The sequence below is a fragment of the Anomalospiza imberbis genome, chromosome 5 (genome assembly GCF_031753505.1).
Source record: "Anomalospiza imberbis isolate Cuckoo-Finch-1a 21T00152 chromosome 5, ASM3175350v1, whole genome shotgun sequence".
Taxonomy (NCBI): Eukaryota; Metazoa; Chordata; class Aves; order Passeriformes; family Viduidae; genus Anomalospiza; species Anomalospiza imberbis.
In genome coordinates, this window is record NC_089685.1 from 10,043,314 (window position 1) to 10,067,714 (window position 24,401).

The 24,401-nt window shown below is 35.8% G+C and overlaps 1 protein-coding gene across 3 annotated transcripts in view; it reads left to right on the plus strand.

Annotated features, from left to right (window-relative positions):
- The window catches only part of HGF (hepatocyte growth factor), a 54,198-nt gene extending 30,001 nt beyond the window's left edge, over positions 1-24,197 (plus strand). For 2 of the 3 annotated variants that reach the window (XM_068189577.1, XM_068189578.1), the window contains exons 8-18: positions 6,527-6,701; positions 8,147-8,274; positions 9,655-9,757; positions 11,542-11,681; positions 13,696-13,734; positions 14,206-14,302; positions 17,043-17,117; positions 17,712-17,858; positions 18,532-18,638; positions 20,502-20,647; positions 22,745-24,197. In XM_068189577.1, coding sequence (XP_068045678.1) covers positions 6,527-6,701; positions 8,147-8,274; positions 9,655-9,757; positions 11,542-11,681; positions 13,696-13,734; positions 14,206-14,302; positions 17,043-17,117; positions 17,712-17,858; positions 18,532-18,638; positions 20,502-20,647; positions 22,745-22,915 — 1,328 coding nt within the window. In that variant the 3' untranslated portion in view covers positions 22,916-24,197. Of the gene's footprint in view, positions 1-6,526; positions 6,702-8,146; positions 8,275-9,654; positions 9,758-11,541; positions 11,682-13,695; positions 13,735-14,205; positions 14,303-17,042; positions 17,118-17,711; positions 17,859-18,531; positions 18,703-20,501; positions 20,648-22,744 lie in introns of those variants that run through there. The other variant, XM_068189579.1, reaches the window with a different exon arrangement.
- Positions 24,198-24,401: the final 204 nt, after the last annotated feature.

Here is a 24,401-nt window from a genome sequence, read left to right on the forward strand (position 1 = left end):
AAACTATATTAAAATCAGTGGAATTTTCACATGTAAAACTGTATTTTCCCTGCAGAATACTGTATCTCTTTTGAAATTAATAAGGCAACCTCTATGAGAAAAAAAATTTAAAAGTAAGGGTCACGAAAGCTTAATCCAGCAGATATTTTCAAAGAGTTTTTCTCACAGGCATATGACATCGCCCTCTATGTAAGATGCAGTGGTGCTCAATGCTCTCCTTTATAACCCACTGAGGGAATTTATTGCTGATGCTACTGTTAAATCACCATCTTGATGGCCAGAATACTAACAGAAATTATTTCAAATTTCTGTCTTTCTGGAGGCTCATAAAAAAAACTGTTTTCCCACTTCCTAGCAGGGAGCCCAAAACACTTGGCTATTCTGGGTTTCGGTGGCTGCTCTGTGTTTCTGATGCTGGGGCTGTTTGCAATCTCAGAACACTAAAAAGAGATCATGAGTTAGAGGTCTTTATAGCTTTGTGGTTTGGATTCTCACACAGGTTTTAATTCCTATGCTGAGGACTGTTTATTTAATTTACAAGAAATACTAATTAGGAAAAATGCTTTGCAAATCCAAGTCCTTGGACCATATACAAAAATGTAGGTGTCCTCTCTTTGGGGAGTGACCACAAGGCAACATGCTGCTTGTGGCTTTTTGCTACATGTCATGAGTGCTAGTGTGCTTTATAGCCAAAATGCTGACAACAGCTCATATACAAAAATTTCTGCAAAGAAGTCGGTGGAAGGAAGCATTTAGAAAATATGGTTTTAAGACTGAAGAGAGAGAGGGCATTGTAATTTTACTTCCAAGCACAGAATGCAGCATAAAACATTGTGGCTTACAGCCAGGGCTGTGAGAAAGAGATGACAGGAGCAATTAGGAATTAGAGATGGCTCAAGCTGCAAAAACTGGATTTGGATTAAGACTTTGGGGACCCCAGGACTGGTTTGAAGTTGCTCACATATGTGTCTGTGGTTTTGGCTTGAGACAATTTTTAGTTAGAAGAGAGGATTAAAGGACAACTAACAGCAATGAAGAAGTGTAGGATGAAATGAAGAAATGGAAGCAGTGCCAGCAAACATGAAAAAAGAAGATGACTGTTATTTTGGCATAAATGAGAACATTGACTACAGGGAAGGCAAGAGTAGAGAACTAATATTGCTTTTTTAAAAGCCCAAACGGGTAGCAGTTCCTCTATGGTTGAGCTTTAGAGAGGTACTGAGATCCATAAAGGAAGCTACAGATATCAGTCATTTGAGAACTGCAGAGCTTTTTTGGAAATACTGTGTTAAGTACAGTGTTTCATTGATGCCTACCTATGTCTAGCCAACACAGATGCCTGTACTATGGATATAGCATTTGCCACCAGTAGTCACTGACAGTAGTCAGGGGTGACCAGAGCCTGAAAAAGCCTTGAGAAAATTCAATAAAGGCCTCGGTTGGATGGGAAAGAACAAGTAATGAAACACCAAAATTGAGACTCTAGATCTAAAATGAACTGTTGTAATGTGCCCACAGCTTTTGGGAAGGCAAAAACCCACCAACACTAAATTACTCATTCTTTAGAAACAGAGATTTCAACTGTCCATTTGAATGCACAGTTCTGATTAAAGTGTTATTTGTTGAATCATTGTATGTGAACAAATAAAAGTTAGACTCATTTAAGGTTAATATTTGTGCAAGATAAAGATGTTTATAGAAAGGAGGCAGGGGAAAGAGACTGATATTTAGAAGTTGATAAAATCTTACCTTCTATCTTGCTTTAAAAAGAGACAAAGAATAGGTCCAGTGTCCACTGTTTATGCAACAGCTTAATCCGTATTGCCTCAAAAAGGATCCTTCTCAAATCCTTTTCATCATTTCTATGATAATTTGAAAGTGAAATTTAGGAACTCTGAATGTGAGGAGATTTTTTCTAATAGATTTTAAATAGAAATGGTTTGCATGAAAACTTTGTTGTAGACACTGGAACAGCCTGTAAAGATCTCTCTGTTCTCACGGACAAATGAATTGTATGTGTGAAGGTTTTAGGTGACAAAGAGTTCGTCAGTTCTGTGATTCTTGAGCTTGGCTATAATTGATTCTTCACTTTCTCATACATCTTTACTGAATAAAAAGCAAAACACTGAAAGTAAGTTGGGTTTTTCTTCCATTCTTGTACTGTGTCATGGTACATTGAAGAAAATGTGGAAAGGAAGGAGCTGCCACTAAACTAGTGTCCAGAACTGGAAATGCCTTTGCTAAGGGAAGGGATGCCTGAAAGCAGTGCAACCACGCATGAGCAGCTTCAAAACACCACTCAGCTTTCTTACTAACATTTGCAGAATTGCATGGATCACGTTTAGAATCAACTTTTTAAATTGTTTTGTTACAAATCAGGGCACATTTTCCTTCTGTTGACTGACATTGTAGAAGAGGCAATGCATGAATATAAGCAAGAACAGGTATTTTCCTCATGATATAATTTAGGACTCTGCTTCTTTTCCAACAATGTCTTTTTCCACAAATACTGTTGCCATGAAAGAACATGCATTCTCCAGCAAAATCTCTACCTTCTTTTAAGTCAGTATGATTCTCACCATTGACCTAAAATTTGTGCAGGATTTTCTTCAGGGTCATTGGGATTAAAGTGTGAAATAGTATCTAGCTGGTTACTTCAGCTGTCGAATGACTCAAGGCCCCTGCTGATTCCCGCATGCTGGAGTTGCTGTGAGAACCACAACTAAGAAGACTATCTGTGGCTTTACACATAAGGCTCTGGATAATGTTTCATCTTTTTAAGATTCTATGAATGCATGAGCTGGCCCATATTAATAAAGTTATGTATTCTGAAGTATCAAAAAAAGGAGGATTTTATGGAAAAAAAAGGATATCTTTGCATTATTGACCTTTGATTGGGGACTTCAGAGTGAACATGTGAAGGTAGAAATATTACTAATGGGAAATCCCCTCATGTGGCTGTCTGAGTTACATGCTTAATCTTAGTCATCCAGAATTAAAAAAAAAAAAAAGAAAACAAAAACCCACAAAGTTCAAAAGCAAAATGCTGCTAACAACTACCAAATTCTTCTGTTCATAATGAACTTTCCTGCAGGAGCACGAAGTGACACTTAATCCATAAATTATAAATAGTAGTCTTTTATAGGGTGGAATTTTGTGTGATCTTTCTTTAACAGTACTTTTAATCTCAGTTCAGAACTAAAAAATTTGAACTGAAGCAAAAAAATCCTGGGAACTTCCATTATGAAATATTTGTAAGTACTGCAAAGTAAGGATTGCTCATTGATTATAAATTAATTTAACTAAATTCATATTGTCTTCCACATTGGCCCAATCCCTTGGTTCTTTAGATCTTAATTTATATTTTAGAGGATTTACTGGGATAGGGATGGGAATTTGATTTTATAGATTTTGATCTTGATCTTGATCTTGATTTTGCCTTAGGAGAACTGGTGAGTGTGGTCTATGGGCTCTTTCACCAATGCTCTGCACATCTGATGTTAATGCTTAGAGTTATTAAATTTAGTTAATTTGGTATTGGGTGATGAGTAATTAGACCAAACAACAAGACCAGTACTGAATGGAGATGACTATGTAAGTTGTAGGCTTGGACAGCCTGGGCACTTTTTTAGTTTGGCAAGTGCTGTATAATCTGCAGTGTCTGGTGAGACAGGCACTGCTCCTCAAGCTCTTGCCTGTTCCTGTGCACATCCAGCCCAACTTTCATTAACAGGAATAGGGAGACTGTTCCCATCATGCCTGTTTGTGGAATCGACAGATGAATGAAGGATTTCTCAAGCATTTATTGGTAAGTTTTCAGCTTTCTGCGAGACTCAATGGCTAGAATGGGAATTGGTTCTGAGGGCACAAGTCCTCAGAATTTCAGAGTTAAATTTTGGAAATATTTTGGAGTCTCATTTTTCATGTTTCAAAATGAGACATTTGTAGTATATGCAGGTGGTAGAGCAAGAAGAATTTGGGGAGGGTTCTGTGAACCTTTTGGAACAATGAAACTGCTTTATTACTTAAAATAAGAATATTTTAATGATCCCTCTCATTACTAGAATTCTTATTGAGAGCTGCCACAAAGTAATAGCAGATAATCACGTTACAGATTTTGAAATAATTTCTCTCTTAGTCATTATAGTGCAAGTCTTTCTAGAAGTGGCTTGGCTGTGCAAATATTAATGATAATGTGAAAGTTAAGTTCTTCTGATGCCTTTACATTGTATATTTTGACATGGCAAAGTTGTAAAATCTGATCCACAGGTAGAGGTCACTATCCAGACACATAATGTAAGGTTCAACAATTAACTGTGTATCTGCAGATGTAAAAGAAGGAATGCTTTACAAAATTACTATGGCCTTGATTAAATCAATTGATGCATCACTTACTTCATTTCAGGCATCTGATTAAAAAAAAAAGAAAACAAACCCACATAATGATATATAAACACCAACCTAATTACTTTTTCTTTAGCATGACTGAGTAGAGAGGAGGTTCCCTATACAGTTCATTACAGTAGAAATAGTAACTTTTTGTGTATAGATAAGGTCTTTGCAACAGCTTATATTTGATTGATTTTTTTGTACATTATTAGTATTATTTAAGAAGACTTTTTGCTAGATTTACGTAGTTTCAATTTATTAATTTGTTTAGGAAATATTATGAAGCCAGGGCATATGCTGCAATTTATCATCTTAGGGAACACTTCTTTCCTGCCCCCTCAGGTCTCTCCTCAGATCTCTTTCATTTATATAAAAGAAATGTGTGTATTTTTGAAAAAGACTAATATACATTTGAATGTTGCATAGTAATGTTCACTCTAATCAGCTTAGAAGCTATTTTAGACTATAACTCCATTTGTTTTTGCATATTATTTATAATGGAAAACAGAAATATTGCAGCTATTTATTGCTATAAGTTGTATGAATTAATCTTTTTCTAGTCTTATTATTTAAAAAGTGATGTGTAAAGACTAAATATAAAGTTACTATCTGCAAGACTTTGATGAGTCCCCTAGAAAGAGTACATTTGTCAGCCTGCAGAAACCTCCTTGTGATACTTGCAATGCCATATCCTTTTGACTTTGGAATGAGCTTGGAACTCAAAATCCTGTTGAAAGAGGACAACATTTGCCTTGGGAAGGAGGGACAGGAAATGAATTTGACCATGAAACACTGATTTAAAAACATCAACCAGATGAAGAGCAAAAGGGATGCATGGATACATGTATAATTCAACTGCACAACTTGATGTTATCATCTGACAGGGAAATGATCTTTAACGTCAAAGATCAGTCAAATCAGCCAAAACCATCTGTTATGACATTTGGTTTCCTTAAGATCCATATTTTCTCTGAGTTCATGGAACTGGCTCAAGTTACCAGGAGTGAACTAGAATATGAGTAACACACAAATACTGTTCTATTCACTGGACCATTTGAAGAAAACTAAATAAAGAAGTTTGTTGACATTCTTTTTGCTGGCAACCAATAATTTTAAGATAATTAATAAAATTAGTCTTGTGAACCATAACAATTACCAACAGATATACAGTTTCTTTTAAAATACCAACAGATATACAGTTTCTTTTAAAATACTGTATTGGAAACTTTTGAGAATATTGAAGAAGAATTTCTCTAACTGTAGTGCATGTAGTTTTGTACTACTTTGTATATATCTGATGCAATATCTGTGCCATTAATTTGCAATTATGAAAATTGCATAAGAAATAAAAAGAGACTTTTAAGTTATGTGAATGAGTCATTTCAAAACCACTGTTTTTCTGAATTTAGTTCAAGACAGCCCACACCAGGGTGAGTGCAGAGTATATCAACATCTGTAAGAGATCTTGAGTCTGATGAATTTGTTAGTCTTTAAAACATTTTTCACTCTGTAGAGAATACTGATCTTTGATTTCAAAAGCTGGGCTTTTTTTTTTTTCACTCTTTTAACCATATGAGGCATTAAAAAAAACCTTCTAGGAGAATTTAGCATATTAACTCATAATAGGATTGATTTTATTATTATTATCTGCATATTTTTTTCCTGTGACCTGATATTCTGGGAATTCTTTAGAGAAACCCAATTGTATTTTAAGCCTACAAATATGTGTTACCATGTTTAACAGTGTGCATGTGGGTGGCCACTTAGTTTTTTAAAACTGAAGGAATGATATTTGCTGAACTTGAAAAAGTAACCAGGAATATCTTCTAATCTCCAATGGTACAGCATAGGCCAGGTGTCTCATGCAAGAAAATATTGCAGACTCTTTGCATGAAAGCAGATAAACTAGCATAAAGTCTGGCACTTATTTTGGTTTTTTTTATTTTTGGTGGATGTTGTAAATGTGAAGAGGAGAAAAATATTCTATAATCACATTGGCAATTTCACCAATAAAACTGCAATTACCATGATTTGAACATCATGTAATCCATGACTCCGTCAGTAATGTGGAGTTCAAACCAGGCATCCTGAGCCATTCTTAAGAGAATGAAAGAGCCCTTCTTGTCTGGGTCTGCAGAGGAAAGCGTCGTGAACAGCACAGAGGCGACAGCCGAGACCACGACGTGCATTCGGGGACAGGGTGAGGGTTACCGTGGCACCGTCAGCACCATATGGAGTGGAATCCAGTGCCAGAGGTGGGACTCCCAGTTTCCTCACCAGCACAACATCACTCCTGAGAACTTCAAATGCAAGTGAGTCGAGACATGTGGGTATTATTTCTGCAGTGGGAAAAGAGCTGAGTTTTAAAATGTTTAAGAATTGATGCCACTGGAGCAGAACACAGGGCTCTGTCCCTGCCCCATGTTCTGATGCATCCACCTGCTGAGGCTCAAAATCATTTGAGCCTGGGAAAATCAGTCTTTCAGATCTCACAGCAATAGTTCTAGATGAACTTGTGTGAAACCCTAAGGATTTTCGTGAACATTTCCTTTAAGCATGTATTCACCAATATGATTGTAGAGTCTGGATGTGTTCAAGGCTGGGACCTGAATCCAAACAGTGCTGATACATTGCCACTGGGTTTTTTTAATAGACCTAAAAACTTCTTTGGAACTTGATTGCTGACTTTAATTTAATATGTCCTAACTATTACCAGAATATAATCTTCTTTGTAATAATTAACACTTATCATATTTGAAAACATTTCTTTAATTTTTTCATATTTAAAATCCTTTTTCTGTTTCATTACTAAATATAGATGCATCAATAGGAGTGATTTTACTTGAGTGACCACTGGTCATCAAACCTTTCTGTACAGTTCATAAACTTCCAACATGTGAATAATCTACTAATTTTAGGCAGTTACCTTTGTAATGTTCATTCAGTCCTTTTTTAACTAAGCCTAGAGGAAACCTTGCTGACCAGATTGGAGTCACAGCCCAGTTTGCACTAAACATCTTTATTGATGGGTAAATATCAGTAAGAACTACAGTATTAGGCCCATTCATTCCATAGTCTGTTATCAATAAGTGCTGCAGATGTAAAAAATACAGTGAAATATGGAGATGCACAGAACATGGCAACAACTGTCAGGAGACAGGGAACTAAAACTTACATTTAAGAGGTTTGAATATTTCATGCAAGCTGTAAAAGACATTTAAAGATGCTCCCTTGTGACTAACTTTTACTTTAAAGGTAACAGCTGTATAGAATTTTGACATACACTTTTTTTTTTTTTTATTTTCCACAATTCAGCTTCTTAAATGACTTACTGGTAGTCTAAAGCACTATGTTTCTCCAAACTCAGCAGAACCATGCAAAGTACAGAGAGTTTTAAGCACTTTGGTAATGTTTGTATTTAAAAGCACTTCTAATATATTGCAGGTGTATCCAATGTCAGTTGCATGCAAATTTTGAAGGGGGATCCTGAATGAAAATATTGTTAATCTTCAAATGAAATCTTATATCCCAACAAAACCTATGTTTGCTGAAAATGAATTTCCACAAACATATTCCTATTACATTTTTTTTTTCTGCACACTGTGTTTTTACTCCTCATCTCCTTGTACTTGACACTGATCAGTAACACAGAGACATGAATGAGCCTGTATTTTTGTTAATCCATGACACAAAACAATGGACCACATTGGTGGGTTTAGGTTATCCCTGCTGCAAGCTAACATATTTATTTTTACAGGGATTTGAGGGAGAACTACTGCCGAAACCCAGATGGATCTGAATCACCCTGGTGCTTTACCACTGACCCAAACATCCGTATTGGTTATTGCTCCCAGATTCCTAAGTGTGATGTATCAAATGAACAAGGTAACAGGGGAAAGGGTGATAATATGCTTTTAAGTGAATGCCATACTGTTCCAAATATCAAGTAGACAGCCTTGAAAACTGGAGAAGTTTTGTCTGTATTACACCTATGTAATTCTGCTTTTGCTTTATTGGCATGCTTGGGGTTCATTGTGGTGTAAATGAGATTCCTTTCTCACTTTAATTTGTAATTCCAGCAGGGAAAGCTGCAGCAAAGATTTAATTGGACCTGATTTTTAGACAAGGCCTGTCTATGTATCTGCTCTATTGTCACCTTTCGTAGTTTGAAAGGCCTTTTTCCACACCTAAGATGATTTCCTTGGTTCACAATCTTTTAATAATTGCATATCAGGCTACCAAAAGTAATTTTTTCCCCCTTTTTATTTTCTCGTCCAGAAAGGATTGATCTTACCTACCTCTGCCTGTGAGGTTCATTCTGAGTCGCCATGCAAATGTTTTTCCCGTGAGGTTTTGGTATTACTGTAAGGAGTAATGTTGCATCCTATCCTGAATGGATGTCAATCACAGCATAAACTGAGGCTAAGACCTCAGACCTATAACCCTACATAAGGCTGCATTAATGTCTCCATCTTTAATTTTTAGCCAATGTTATTGTAAATTTTAAAAAGCTGCAGTTGCAAGACTTATGTCAGAGAAAGCATTAAACTTTTACATTCATTCTGTGTTTCTTGTAAAGTATCAATTATCAAAAAGTAAAAATACTGATGAATATGAAATTAAGAGCTTTATGCAAAATGTCTTTATAGTACTGATAATTTTAAACAATTCTCTTGAAAAGTCTCAAAAAGGCTTGTGATAAAAGCTTATGAATTAAACATAACTTCTGCTGGAGCGAACAGGCAAGTCTTTGAATTATATTAAAATTAAAGTCATGATAATTTTTTGATTTTGCTGAAGTACTTAAGTCTAGGACTATATACTGGTGCCAATATCTGAAAATGACACAAAGCTAAACCAAATGCCTGTTTTTTGTGGAGGGAGGAATAGGGGACCATTTTTTCTTGTTTTTGTATAAACTAGATTCTGACAACTTTTAGGATATTCTGTGTGACACTTCTAAATTAATCATAAACCAACTATTTATGAAAGAAATTTTCCAAGTCCATGCAAGTAAGAAAAAATTTAAAATACTGCTGTGTTGGGAATGAAGGTCTCAAACAGGATCTTATATATGTAAATTTGAAAACTATTTTCCGTTTTTCTTCTGATCTGATTTATGCAATTGTCTGATTAATAGTGTATAGAATTTGCTTAAAAGAACACTTATCTTTAATATTTTGGATTTCTGATGGAAAGGAAGAGTTTTCTTCTTAATGTTGCACAATCACTCTCCATTTTTTTGTCTCATAATTCTTTCTTCAGACTGTTATCGAGGCAATGGCAAGAGTTACATGGGGAATCTATCCAAGACAAGATTTGGGCTAACTTGCTCCACGTGGGACAAAAATATTGAAGACTTACGTAGGTGTGTACATATTAAACAGAAAGAGATGGTTCAGTGGGTCCTGAATAAATACTGCCTCCAGATGGCAACTCTTTTTCATCTGCATTGATTCTAAAGTAGCCCCTTATGGTCTGGAGCTTTTAATATCTTTGTTTTCCTAACCTTTTTATTTCTTAGATTTTTTTTTTAAATTTAAATATATTCCACAACATGACTTTTTCCAGGCTAACCAGTAATTGCAAGCTTTAGGATGTTTCTTAGTGTTTAGTTTACTGACCTATTTTACCCCCATCCTTGTCCTTGAAAGATTGGTAAAATGAGAGTATATCAGAAATGAGAGGAAATGGTTTTCTCCTCAGCCTCATTTCATAGTTCATACTGCTTCAAGGAGGAGATTGGACTTGAAACCACCTAATGTCCCTTGCAGCTTGAAACTGACTCTTCAGTCTACAATCTAGTGACACTGACGACAAATGCCAATAAAAAGACCTGCAATTTTTGTTGTTTATCATTACTTTGGCTTCATATTCAAGTAGTAGAAATGGCAAAGTAATTTATTTGTTGAAGTAAAAGGAATTATCAGGACTATATATCACATAAGGGATTCATAAAATGTTTTGCTGTATATGAGATATCACACACACTAGTAGCCATGATGAAAATAGTTTCTCCTTCATTTTCCTTTTGTTTCTGAAGCTGATGCAAATGTGTCAATATTAGCTTTGGTACTTGTTGTAGAGTGACAGTGCTGAATATATAAGCCATTGTCCTTTGAAAGGACTGTGTAGGTCAGGAAGTCAGCCTTTGGGGAAGCTGTGTTGCAAAAGGTAGACTTCAGTGGCCCTGTCTGGTATCATCAGCTGGACTACATGTGTTTCTTCCCACAGATGGTGGAAGAGAGGATACATATTCCAGTGTGCTGCCCATAGAAGGGAAGCAGAGGTTTAAGCTCATGCTGTCTGAGAAGCATGATAAGTCTTAGTTTGCTGTGGCCGAGGCAGTATAAACCTACTGGATGCTTGATGCAATAGCATTCATCTAATAGAGCACAGATCAGCCCACACATTTTCCATCTGGGAACTTCTTTGGGGAATTAGCTGTCTCACTCCAATAGTTTCTCTGGTTTTGGGTGTTCTACAGGCAGCACGAGTGATTGGTTATGGACTGAAGGAGCACTACAGCTGTAACTAAAGAAGCCTGTATCCTTGTCTCTGACAAGCCAAAAATAAACTTCTTCCTCAGCTTCCGATTTTGGCCTCAAAATTTCACCTACTTCATGTAGGCTTCCAACTTAGGTGACATTAGGTATCATTGCAGTTTGCTGAGCCATTCATCTTTCTCCTTGCCTGCTGCTCATCCTTGCTAACTTTCTTAGTTTGCCTTTCTTTTTGCCTTTGATTCAGCTTTGTGGATTCAATGTTCCCTTGTGCTGTTAACCTGCAGGAGAAGGAACCTGTGCTCCCCAAAGGGGCCTGCGGGTTTTCTGTGAGCATCATAGGCACTCTTCTAATCAGTATAATGATCCCTCCTGAGGATATCTAGAGATTTTAGCTTGAGTGGGAGATCTAGAAGCCTCCCAGCTGTCCAGTGGACACAGTGCTTAAAATACCAACCAGCGGAAAGTTGGACCCAGATCCAGAAAATATTTGGGTCTCATCTTTCCTTTGATTTTAACCAGCCCTAAACCCTGACCTGTAGGCTTCTCAATCAGCTAATAATGCAATGTGGAGCAAAGCAACATCTAACCTTTGAAAATTTGGGCTATAGTATAAAGCTTTTCAACACTGATTTTTTTTTCCCTGTAGGCATATACAAATATTCAGAGAACCAGATGTTAGTAAACTGAAGAAAAACTATTGCCGCAATCCAGATGATGATTTTCATGGTCCCTGGTGTTACACAGATGATCCTCTTGTGCCCTGGGATTACTGCCCTATTTCTCGATGTGAGTACTTGGCACGCTGCTGGCATTGTCAGCTGTGCAGTCCCAGTGAAGTCACGGTGTCACACGCCTGTGCACACCTTCCTATTGTCACTTGTGGCTGCAGAAAATGTGTGATTCTATCAAGAATCAATTGTGCGTGACTGAGAAGGAGCAGACAGAAGCTGCTTGTGCAATATTTGAACAAGGGGTTCTTTTCCTTGACCAGCTTGGAGATTTCAAGACTTATTTATGCAGCAGGAGCACAAAGGGGCTATTACAGATGGTCAAACATTTTCCAGCAGATCTAGCTATTGAATGAGGGCTGGATGGAGACAAAGAATTGTCTAGTGGTCAGAATGCTGGCTGTGGCCTCAAGAAACCCAGGCAGAGTTATCTTCTGGGCTACAGGCTTCAGAGACTCTTTGTGTGATCTGTCTTTGTAATGTTAGGATAACTCACTATATATATGCTGAAGCATATATGTGCTATAGAGATTAGATTCTGCTTTTGGATGTTTATGGGATGATTTAACTCCTGGCAAGAATTAAGAAAATCATGCCTCCAAAGTTGACTGTTTAAATCTAAATAGCTTAAATAAACAGAATTAAGAATCTTAGGGAATTCAGCAATAAACTGATGACAAGTAGAACAAGATAGTTTTATGCTGAAAAATGTGCAATCCACATTTATGTTCAAAATCTTTCTCTTCAATTCTTATTTCTAAGTTACTCTGCTGTATGTCCTGGGAGAACACTTAAATGGTAAATCAGGCTTTTGAATGCATGTCTGTGATCTCTAGAGGTTAAGGATAATGTTACACTCATTCCTAGCGGCAATCTACTGCATTTCCTCATAGCCTGAACTCCAGCATCTCTGAAGAGTGGTATTTGAAGTCTCAGGTGATATTTTGGCATCTATGTGAAGAGTAAACAAAACTGTGCAAAAGGTTATTTGTGTCAATATAAATGAAGAATAGCTGAAGAAATATGCTTTTTGTTCTCTTATTCTGAGTTCATTATTTGGATCTGTGAATTCCTATGGATGTATTCTCAGCAAACATTTGTAGGGTATCCAGAACTAGTGAGTAGAACATTTCTGCAAGCAAACACCAGAGTGGGAATATACCAGTTTTACAATTGTAACTCATATGGACTAGTATTACAATACTGTATAAATATATATGCACATTCATACAGTTATACATAGAAACACACGTATGTATGCACACATATACATACAAATACGCATGTGTGTGTATACATGCACATTGAATTTTCACTATGGATATAACTGTATCTATATATATGATTATACCTCTGTGTGTGTGTGTCTGTATCTATATATACACACATATTTTCTTAAAGATGGAAATCTAGTTGGATGAGACTGTTTAAATTTTCCTTGTGAAAGTTTTCAACAGCTACCCCTGTACTTCTAGCTCATAATGCTGGGTCACTCTGTACGTGTCACTGAAGGTAAACATTTAGAAACAAGTTTAAGCAAACTTGTTGTAACTATTTTTTAATTGGTCTATATGGAAGTACTGAACTATATTTTGGTAATCATGTTTTGATAAGAATAAGTTTTTGCTCACGGGAACCTAAAATGTCTTTCAAAGTTTTATGAGGAATTGAGAACTTCTTTCAGTCTTCTTTGGATTTAATCACATGACTTCTATAGTTCCTGAAAGCTTATATAAAAGCCATAACTTAATTTTTCAGTATTTGCTTGTTTGAATGAAACATGTAAATTTAACATGATAGGCAGCCTGATGTCTTCAGGATTCAGCCAAGAAGAAAAATGCTTGCCATCCCTTTTCCAAAATGTTTCTTTCTTATTTTATTATATCGGAATAAAATTCTGCCCCCTTGTTAAGCCTTACTTAATACTGCTTTTGCAATGTACTGAAGAAATCTTTGAAGTTTAAAACTTTGTGAACCATTAAAGTTAACAACATGTCATTTGCTGTTGAAATGTATTCCATTTTTAAATGTATTTTAATTTTGTATTATGGCTATCTTGTGTGTCTGTCTAGGTGAAGGTGATACAACTCCTACTACAACCAGCTTGGATGGTAAGTTTGTGTATGAACTCTGCAATGCATGACTATCCTCTAAATCTAGACATTTCTTCCCAATCGGGAAACAAAATAAATATTAGTAAATTTATAAAAAACTCACCATACAGACTGAGCAAAATTAATTTTACAAGAGAAGAATGGGGAATATCTTTGTTATGCTCCTTTATCTATTCTCACTGTCATGTCTTGCCAGTGGTGAGATTTGGTAATGAGCTTCAATGTTTGCTTTTTAACTATGTAAATCTCAAAAACCTATTTAAATTCATGTATTTTATATTCCCTATGGATATTTAAATAGACCTACTCAGCTTCACTGAAGTAGTTTTGATGGCCTAGAAATATATTTCATTAGCACAGGAAAGTTAATACATAATAAATATTGACCTTCTTGTGGTCCTTATGTGCAACTGTGCAGGTTTCCTACCACTGCTTTTAGTAAAATGTGATCTCTGGACCTGCTTTCAGATACTGCCATTCCTTGTGCCTCAACAAAACATTTGAGAGTTGTAAATGGAATCCCAACACAAACTAACGAAGGATGGGTGGTTAGTTTGACGTACAGGTAACTATCACTTTGATTAGAAGGGCAATACAGCTACTAGGATATTCGTTTAAGAATTGTAGAAAATGTTGACCTAATAACAATAAAAGAATATTTCTACATTGCAGTTAAGTTCTGTAAAAGCAGAGAATCAGCATTCCTCTAATGTCAGGTGATGCCATAGTATTCACTCTGCTAGTGAAATACTTTATATGTTCATTATAGCTAACTTATACACATGAACCTCCAAAGCATTCGGAGTGTTCTGCTCTTCCAGTTAGCTACTGCAGACCTTTTCATAACATTGGCTTCACATTCAGCATTAAACTGTTTTTTTTAGAGACTGTTGGAAAAAAATTGAATTTCAGATCAATATTTTCACTTTTATGGCAGAGCATTTAATTCTGAAGTGTAGGATTCAGGATTTATACCTGTGTCAAATTAAGATTTCCCCTATGTCATTACATACAATTAAAATTTATTTGGTATTAAAAAAAAATAAATTATGAGCTATAAGGAAATCCTTTTCATTCTGTAAAACAAGACCCTGACATGTACAACTTGTGTATAACACATGTATTATGTTATGGCAGATCTTTGCTTCTGTGTAAAAGCCAGAACACAGAATGGCTGTTTCCTATGCCTTTTACTCTGGTTCATAACTCATCAGCTGGAAGTGTGAATCATTAATTTATGACAGGATATATCTCATGCATCAGCCCTGGTTCTTCTCTCATGAGAAAAAAAAATCGTTAAAAAAAACATCTTTTGTCTTCTGGGCCAGACTAAAGGGAAGATCAATTCTATTTGCTTATGATTCATCATCTAATTTAAAACTATGTTGTAAAAGAGGTATTAAATGAAAAATGGAAATAAAGGAAAAGATAAAAAAATACATTCTCTACATCTTTTCATTGCTACAGAAGTTCATGTAGGGGGGCGGGTTCTTCCCATCCCTGTAACCTTTGCATCGTATGAGGTCCATCAGATCTCAACCTTTTTGGAAGTGCATCGGATGGTTCAGAAAGACATCCCTAGAGGAAGATCACTATATTCCTAGACTAAGTAACCAAATAGGTGGGCTAAACCACTCCCTGGAAAGGTTAATCTCTGCACTGTTTTAAAAGTAGCCTTGATATTTGATGAACTTTTAGGCAGGTAAGGTGAATTACATCTGGGTGTCTAAAATTAAAATAGCTATTGTTAGGGTAGTTGAACCTGGAGTTTCTGCTATGCAATAATATTCCATGAAACATGAGTGCTTAAATGATAGCAGATCCTTTTATGAATAAGTGATCCCTGGAATACTCCAGCAGCAAAATATTTTTTGAAATATTACATGTGGGCATAAAAATGCAGTTTTATTTTGTATTGTTACCAAGGAAGCAAATAGAATATTGTCTGAAGAAAAATCTTAATAACAGCTGATCTTTCTGCTAGAAAGCCTAACTGTACTCTCAAAAATAGAATTGCTGTGTCTGAATGGTGAAGGCCCAGTAAAACGTAGAAACTATTCATATTTGGTAACCAAAGCCCACCTTTAAATCTTAAATTGATCAATGAAATTTTCTTGTATATCCAATTCAGATTCTGTAATCTAATGTATTTAAGTGTATTTAAATGGATTTCATCTGCTTCATGGAACCAGCTCTAAATTTGCCCCATATATAATTGAAGAATTGACGTTTCTATGTATATTAATGAATTTTCTAACATAGATGATGAAATTCTGTATAAAACAATAAGTGATGCAAACTTAACATGGAGGAACATAGCTATACTCCTAACTGTGATATTTTTATAATAAGAAAACCTAGAAGCTACATTTTAGAAGACTCCAGCCTTTTGGACCAGGTATTTTTCTCCTCAATCAAAATATGATTAAAAAAAAAAAAAAGTCAAATCTCTGTGTTATCCTGCTGTCTGTGAACTCCATATATTGTCTGGTATATATCCAGTAGCTCTTTGCAAAGCTCTGAACATTTGTGTGATTTGAATTTATAAATTTAGAGATTTTAAGCTTTTCCCAAATTGCTGACAATTCTGATTCACTTTCCAAAGAGCTGCAGAAAATAAATGTGATTTTGGAGGCACAAAGAAGGAAACTAATTAATCTACATTCCACAGTAATTTTTTTTAAAGAACTGTCATGCTTAATTGCTTTAATTTTACTTGATATATTATGCTTCAGGTTTTCTATAATCACATGTAGGATGTCATACACTGCAGATTGTTTCCAACTGAAGTATGTGGGGACACAAATCTCCTAGGACTTGTAATCAAATAGGAACTCTCCACCTTGAGGTCAATGCTTTGAATAATACTTACATGAATAATGACCAAATGTTGTTTACATCTGGTGGCAGTCTGGGGACTTGCTTGAAAGTTTCAATCAAGTTCCTGTTACAAAGAATTGGCCCTTTTTTTGTTTTTGTGTTTTTTTTTTTTTTTTAATTTTAAATTAGGTGTCTTATTAAAAATTCAGCTTTGAAACCACTAAATGAACAGAGTAGATGAATTTGTCTTTCTTTCTGGTTTTTTTGCACATTGGAGTAAAGCTCTGCAAAGTTATGTTACTGTAAGTGTTGAAACTGTAGAGCAAAGGGACAGACACAAGTTTTTGAATATTGTCAGTCTGCTACTTTTCACCAGAAAACGTGTGGGGAGCAAAACACTCTTTAACTTTTTGACTATGTAAAAACTAATATTAGTGGTTTTGGAGTTTTTTTTAATCTTTTTTCCTTTTCTTTTTTTCCTCCAGGAATAAGCATATCTGTGGTGGTACTTTGATAAAAGAAGAGTGGGTTCTCACAGCAAGGCAGTGTTTCCCTTCTCGGTACAGTAGTCTGGAACTTCGCAATATTAAAATCCATCTATTTTCGGGAACTTATCAGCACGATGCTTTTTCAACTTGAATGCAGCAGATTTTCCTCCTGTTTGGCTTTAACACTGCTTTTCTGATATAAAAGGCCTGTGGGACCTTGCTATTTTCTGTTATTATTGCTGTAAATCTAAATAGCCCTGGCTATTTTACATAGAAGCATAAATAGGTTTTCCAAGTGTCATAGTAAGACAATTGCCTCTTTATGAGAATAATCTCATGCTTCTGCTTAACTGGACAAAATAAAATAGAAAATTTGGGTAAATGTAAAAAAGTTCAAAGGTTCATACTGTCCAAGGATTTAAATGTTTGGATACTGTTATGAAGAATCAAATAGATTTTAGTATCGGTTAAAGATAAAATTAAGTAATGGCTTCGGGCCAAAACCTTACATCCAAGCATGTTGATTTTGGAATAGCAGTTGGCAGCATGAAGCCATTTCTGCTAAGGAGCATTAGTTAAGATCTTCCAGCATAATCATATTAAGCAGAGTTTTTTTAGTTATTTTATTACACAGCCAGCAAAAATAACCAACTTTGCCTCATTTAGGTACAAAGATTTGAAAGACTACAAAGCCTGGCTTGGAGTCCATAATATCAAAGGAAAGGGAGAGGAGAAGCGCAAACAAGTCCGGAACATCTCCCAGTTGGTATATGGCCCCACAGGGTCAGATTTGGTCTTACTGAAACTTAGCAGGTTAGTAGGTGTTGTTGTGAATTTCAGCACTTTCATATGCTGGATGAGATTCTTCCTAAATGAGATTTGCAAGTTCATTGCTCTACTATTTCCAATACTACAGATGCTGTCTCCGTGGAGTAAACTTCCAACTGAAAGAAATTTTACTTGATATATGCAGAAATGCAGGTCCATCGATGTTACTCAGAAAACAGATGTTACTGCTGTGAAATCATACCTACATTATTCTTCCTGTTAACCATGTTTAGGTTTGTCAGGAGATTTAACGAAAACCCACTAAGTACCCACATGGACTAGTATATGGTTTTAATTTGTAGAATAAGCACCAGATTGTAGCTGAGATCCTTGTGTATATACAAGCTTTCAAAATTTCTCTGTACGAACAAATGTATATATCCAAATGGAATACCATCGCTACTTACTTTTAAGATTAAAACCCAAGTTAAATAGCATAAAAGTGGTGACAGCATTTCAAGAATTTTTTGACAGTTGGCAGCTGTAGTACAAAAAATAGGTAGAAGAATCCATCATATTTTTCAGAAACAGAAAATGAAAGGAAAAGAATTGGCACAGTTTTAAATTGCTGTGGTCTATAATAGACTTAATGTAAGTTTAAAAACACAGTTGAGAAGCTTAAGTAAAATCCATTATATATTTTTTTTCTTCTTTTCAGACCTGCTATATTGACAAATTTTGTAGAAATAATCCGATTGCCCATTTCTGGATGTACCATTCCAGAGAAGACCAGCTGCAGTGTTTATGGATGGGGATACACTGGATGTAAGAAACTATTTTTAAAAACTAAATGAATACGTTGACAACTTACTTCCTCTTGTCATTATAGGTGAGGCTGCGGGTATGGCCTGATGCCACGGTTCCAACATTTCTTATTAAAAAATAGAGTTGTTTTTTTTTTTCTAATTCTGTAAATCTCGGAGCCTTTTATCCAACTTAATTTAATATGAAATATTTTCCACTCTCCTTTTTTTTTTGTTGTTTCAGGGACAGACAAAATGATTCAAATATTTCAAGGAGTGAATTAGAGAAAAATACCACTTTGCATGTTAAAAAAAAAAAAAAGCAAAATTGCTCTGCAGAATGTTAACAGCGCTTTTTGACAAATCTTTGTTCATCTACTTGAGCAGTCTCTTTCTGTTATCCAAAGCAGAACCCTGTGGGAAAACTAATACAGAAACATGTAATCAAAGACTTTATTAGCATAGACAATAACAGTGAACTAGGGATGCACAGGCAACCCTAAGTCTGGCATTTCCTAACTTTTGAGTACTTCACTTTGCAACCTTTCTAATGTTTATTAAACACAGTTTTGTGTGAAGAAAATACAAATATGTGGGAGAACAGACATTTATTTAGTCTAGTAAATGTTATATCTGGCTAATTATGTGTTGATAAAAAGTTAATAGCTGCCAGTTGACAATAATTACTCCAATATTTACTGTGTTCAAATGTTGTTTTGCCACAGACCCTGAGTAAGCAGCAGCAATATACTCACACTGTCCTGGAAGCAAAGCAGAAGCTAGGCTTGAATTCTGAGGCTGTCTTCCTCATAGCCACTACTCTGCCATTTCTTTGTGGGTGGCAATTAATCTGTACCAGCTCTCTCCCAAATGACTGCCTTTGATGTTCCCAGCATGTCCATATTAGCCATCCTCTGGGGGCATCTGCTGTCTAGGGGACAGGGACATCAGGCTGGAGCACAGCACAGCATCACAGGAAAGCTTAGCTTAAGAGAACTGATAAGGAATTTGCAATGTTGTGGAGTTATGTAATACAGTAAATACATAACATCTGTCATCCAAGGACTTTGTACTATATTTTTTGCACTACTTTATATAATTCTCACAGAATCCCGGTCAGGGAAGAAAGAAGTGTTACATCCATTTTTTTTAAAGAAAACAGGACAATAAGTCAGTGGAGGGCAAGCTTGGCATTTTCTTTTGATGGCTGTGCAGAGAATGGGCAGGTCCAGACCTATTATTTATCTTTGCAGCTTGTACAGACTTGTCTTTCGACATGTAGAACAAGAGTAAGCTCCACAGGGCTCCTGCTTCCTGACCTTCACACTGATGAATGGAGATTGCACAAGGCTGTGGCTCTGCCCTTGCAGGCACAAAGTCATTCAGGGTAGCTGAGCCAGCACAGATTGAGAAAAACTCCACTCTGTATTTTTCAAGTCACACGTCCTTCCCTAGGCCATGGCAGGCACTGTTACACATTAACTCATGTTTAAGGCAGGGAGTAGAATCCTCTCTCCACTGATGGGAGTGATAACGTTTTCAGGCTCTTCTGATTTCTTTGATGACTGGGCAATCTAGTGGTGAGCTGTAGAGTGAGTTCAGTTACACAGCCCTTTGTTCTAGTACTAAAAAACTTATCCAGATATTCCCAGATAACTAACAGACATGAAAACCAATCAAATGTCTGGCAAATCCCATTTTCAGAAAATATGAGAAATCCAAAATACAAAAGCATGATAACAGTGGGGATAGAAAAAAAAACGTGAGTTTTAGAGAGAAAGTACAGTAACTGAAATTACATGAATAAGTTTATGTAGACTGTATCTTGAAACACTTTTTTCCCCCCTAAAATACAATAAAATTTTTATTTTCTTTTCAATTGTAGTAGTCAACTATGATGGCCTTCTCCAAGTAGCAAACCTGTTTATTTTGGGAAATGAAAAATGCAACCAGTATCTCAAAGGGAAGATTACTGTGAATGAGTCTGAAATCTGTGCTGTGGCTGAAACCATAGGTGCTGGGCCTTGTGAGGTAAATATTGCATTTCCTCATACATTTTTAGGACCCTGGCTATTTCTTTCCCAAAAAATAAGTTACTATGGGTTTCTTATAATTATTCTCATTGTACTGAACTTTTTCATTGGAAAATGATTTGTGTTACAAGTCTTCTGTTTTATGTCAGAGTGCAAAAATTACTTTGATTTCACTGTGCTACCACACCATTGGAAGACTTACAGGAATCTTATATATACTCATATACTAAAACACTTCACTAGACTAGACAAAATTGTGTTCTGTATACTAAGGGCAAAGGTGAGCTCTCTGGTGGCAATAGCTGTGTGTTTTGACTGAGTAGAAATCAAAGGCTGGAGCAAATTCACCTCCATATATTTAGATGAGGTGTTGCATGCAAAATACATAGCAGTCAGTACTCAACAGAGGTGATAAAGTTATGAAGGAAGGAGAAAGATCCAAAAATGTGCTGAGGTTTTTTTATGAGTCAGAAGGCTGGAGTATTTTGGTCTCCTGAGCCTGAGCAACATATTGATGAGGACAGAAGCACTACTTCAGTGATCATATAGTTTGGTACAGTTGTTTTGCTTAGCACTAGTTTTGATGATGGAGAAAAGACATCTGAGGAGAAAAGCTGTAAATAATTTATTACAGGAAGATACAATTTTTTTTTTTAATGGAAAATCTGACTGAGGATATCTAGAAGGAGGGAAGTCATGAACATTTTTAAATATTTATTATCTGAAAAGGATTGTTGATTTCCTAATACTGACATTAACCGTGTAGTAAAATTTTCCTTACTCAAGGGCAGGGAAACCATGGGGAACAGAGGTCATCTTCATAAAGCTGAGGCCTCTTCCATTTGTTATTAATAATCTATGGGATCACTTTTTGTTGCAAAGTATTTTCTTCAAAATAAAATGTTTAATTGTAATCGAGGTCTTAGACTTGTCAAGGCTTATAAATGAAACATCTGCATGGGAGTCTGCTGGGGATCCTGCACTTTGTTTTCCCCTGCAAGAAGAAATGGAATGAATTAATATTAGCAATCAGTCTTAATCACTGAGCAGTTTCCTGTTCCCTAAGTTTTCCTTTGAAGCTACTTTCCTCAGCAGAGAACAGGCAGAGGAACAAAATCAGATTGGCAGGTGAAACTTCACTCCTGAAAGTGTTTTATGGGCAGCTCTGATGGCTCTGACATACTTCATTGTTCATTTGGGAACTAGTCTGCCGTCAGTCAAAAAAAATCCCAAACCAAATAAAGGTCAAGCATTGTTGTTACTCTGGTGATCCAGAGAGAATGCAATGCTAATTGTCAGCTTTCATTTTTTGAGACAGTAACTCACGGTCTGATATGAGAATTTACTGTCTAGTTTTGCAGTGAGTTTGCAGTGCCCAGTCTACCTTTAACCTGGGTAGAAACTGCAGCATCTATCTTCAAGTCCCAGATCTGTGTGATTGTATCTATCTATTTCAGTGGGTCATACTCCAAATTTTCATAGAATGCATAAACTAGTGTATAGGTGTCTCATTCATTCAGAATAACAAAAAATATCATTCAAACAAGTTATGTCTCAAAACAATGCTTTAAAAAAGGTATTACATTTTTATTATGTTTGCTATTCCCCCTGCCTATTAGTACATACAGATTCTCATCCTAGGGCCTTGCAAAATGCTTGACTGAAAGAAAGATACTAACCTGACTTTGTCAGTAGTGTTTGATGCAAAGCCTGCCATCATAACAAAGATGTTTATCTGTCAACTCACATTCTGCTCATCTGGTTTTTATTCACATAAAAAATAATAGGCTTGCAGGTAGCTGAAAGAGGTGAATGAAATCTGGTAGTTTGAAGTCATTAGAATGACATGTAAAGACAGATCACAGGGCTTAATTTGCACAGAAAGGAAGAAAAGGTCAGAGGGCAACTCTGACACTGTTTGTCAAAAGTGTTGATTATGAAAAAAAAGATATTGCAAGTTGGTTTATGTCCTATGTCAAGTACACTATTGTCTGATGCATCCTGTCATCTTCAAAAGAAACCATTCAGTAGTAGACTGGTGGGAGCTATGTCCTGAAGCATTCTGAGAAGTGACACATATTTATTTTTTTCCTAGAGAGATTATGGTGGTCCTTTGGTTTGTGAACAAAACAGGCTGAAGATAGTAATTGGTGTTATTGTTCCTGGGCGTGGATGTGCCATTCGAAATCGTCCTGGGATTTTTGTTCGGGTCTCATATTATTCCCGGTGGATTCACAAGATTATGATGACCTACAGAAAACCCTGAAAAAGTCAACAATTCCCATTGAAAGATTCTGGACAGCATGTAATTAATGTGTAATGTAAAGATCAACAATTTTTAAGTACTTGATAGTCAAGTTTGTTGAGCTTCTTTTAATATTTATGGGTGTTTTTGGTGATTTTGTCTATCAGTGTTTTATAAATGTTGGAGTGACTTACAGTATATGCAAGTATGGTGACATATCTCCTGAAGATACTTGAATGGATAAACAATTTTGCAAAGATATTACTGGATGATAAATGGTTTTGTAGAAATAGATCATATGACCTCCTTAATGCTGCTCTTCAGATTATCTTAGGAGAAACAAATTGCAGTTGTACTTAACACATCTTATTCTTTCTATGAGCCATATATTTCTCTCCATATATAACAAAAGCCCTACTGAGAAATGTATGCATCTGTCCAGGTCAGCATTTATGATCATATTTCTCTTTCCCCCTTATAAGAGGTCAAAGATTTCAGTACTTTTTAAAAAATCATATCTTTAGTAAGTAATCTTTTCATTATTGATGGACTTTGACAAGCCTGCCATCAGCAGAGTTCTCATAGAAGTCACTACCACTTTCTTTTTCAAAATGCTTACAGACTAGTTCTGCACTTGGTTCCTTCACTGCATATATGGTCCTCTAACAGATATCTCAAACCCCATTTTGGTTAGCAAACTATTGATCATTTCTTTAATATCTGACCCAGAAATAACTGTGGATTTGCAATGCTAAAGACAGCATCTCGTACAGTTTGAAAAAGTAATCCTGATTAGCTATTGGAAGACTTTGGGCGTTAAAAGAAATTTAAATCAAATATGCTCAAATCTTTCTAAATAAACAAGTACTAAAAGTTCAGCTGGTTCTAGTTATTTCATGAAACTCTGCATTTACAGCAAGAAAAAGAACAGTTGAACCTAGAACCTGGCTGAGAAACATAAGACTGGGAAAAGTAAGTTATACATTAATCATTTTTCAGAGACTTGAGAAGTTTAATAAAACCTTAACTAGATTTTGACAAATTTATATCTTTTGTATAATTCCTTTCAAGATAATAAAACGATTGCAGAGATTGATATGATTTTGTATTTAATATGGACAACATGACCAATAGTTTAGTTGCTTGTTTCCTGCCTATATGTGGGACAATCATTTTCCTTTATGCTGATAGGGACAGGGAACACAAAATCGTCATCCATGAAAAGTGCTTGTTCTTCTGTAGGCATCTAGTTTTATGTCTGGAAATTTTGTACAGATATGTTGTTATAGGTGGCACTGATTACCCTTTATTCAGTAATGGGTATTTCTGGAATAATTGATACGACATATATCCAATTGTTAGTTTTACTACTGTACATGTAACTGCATAAATAACGGCACTGTTGCTTCACTTGTGACTGTGTAAATTGTAAATGTTTCCAGTAGTGTTTGGTCTGTGTATCATATGTAACTGCACAGCCACAAGGCTGACACCGTGGTGTAGATAT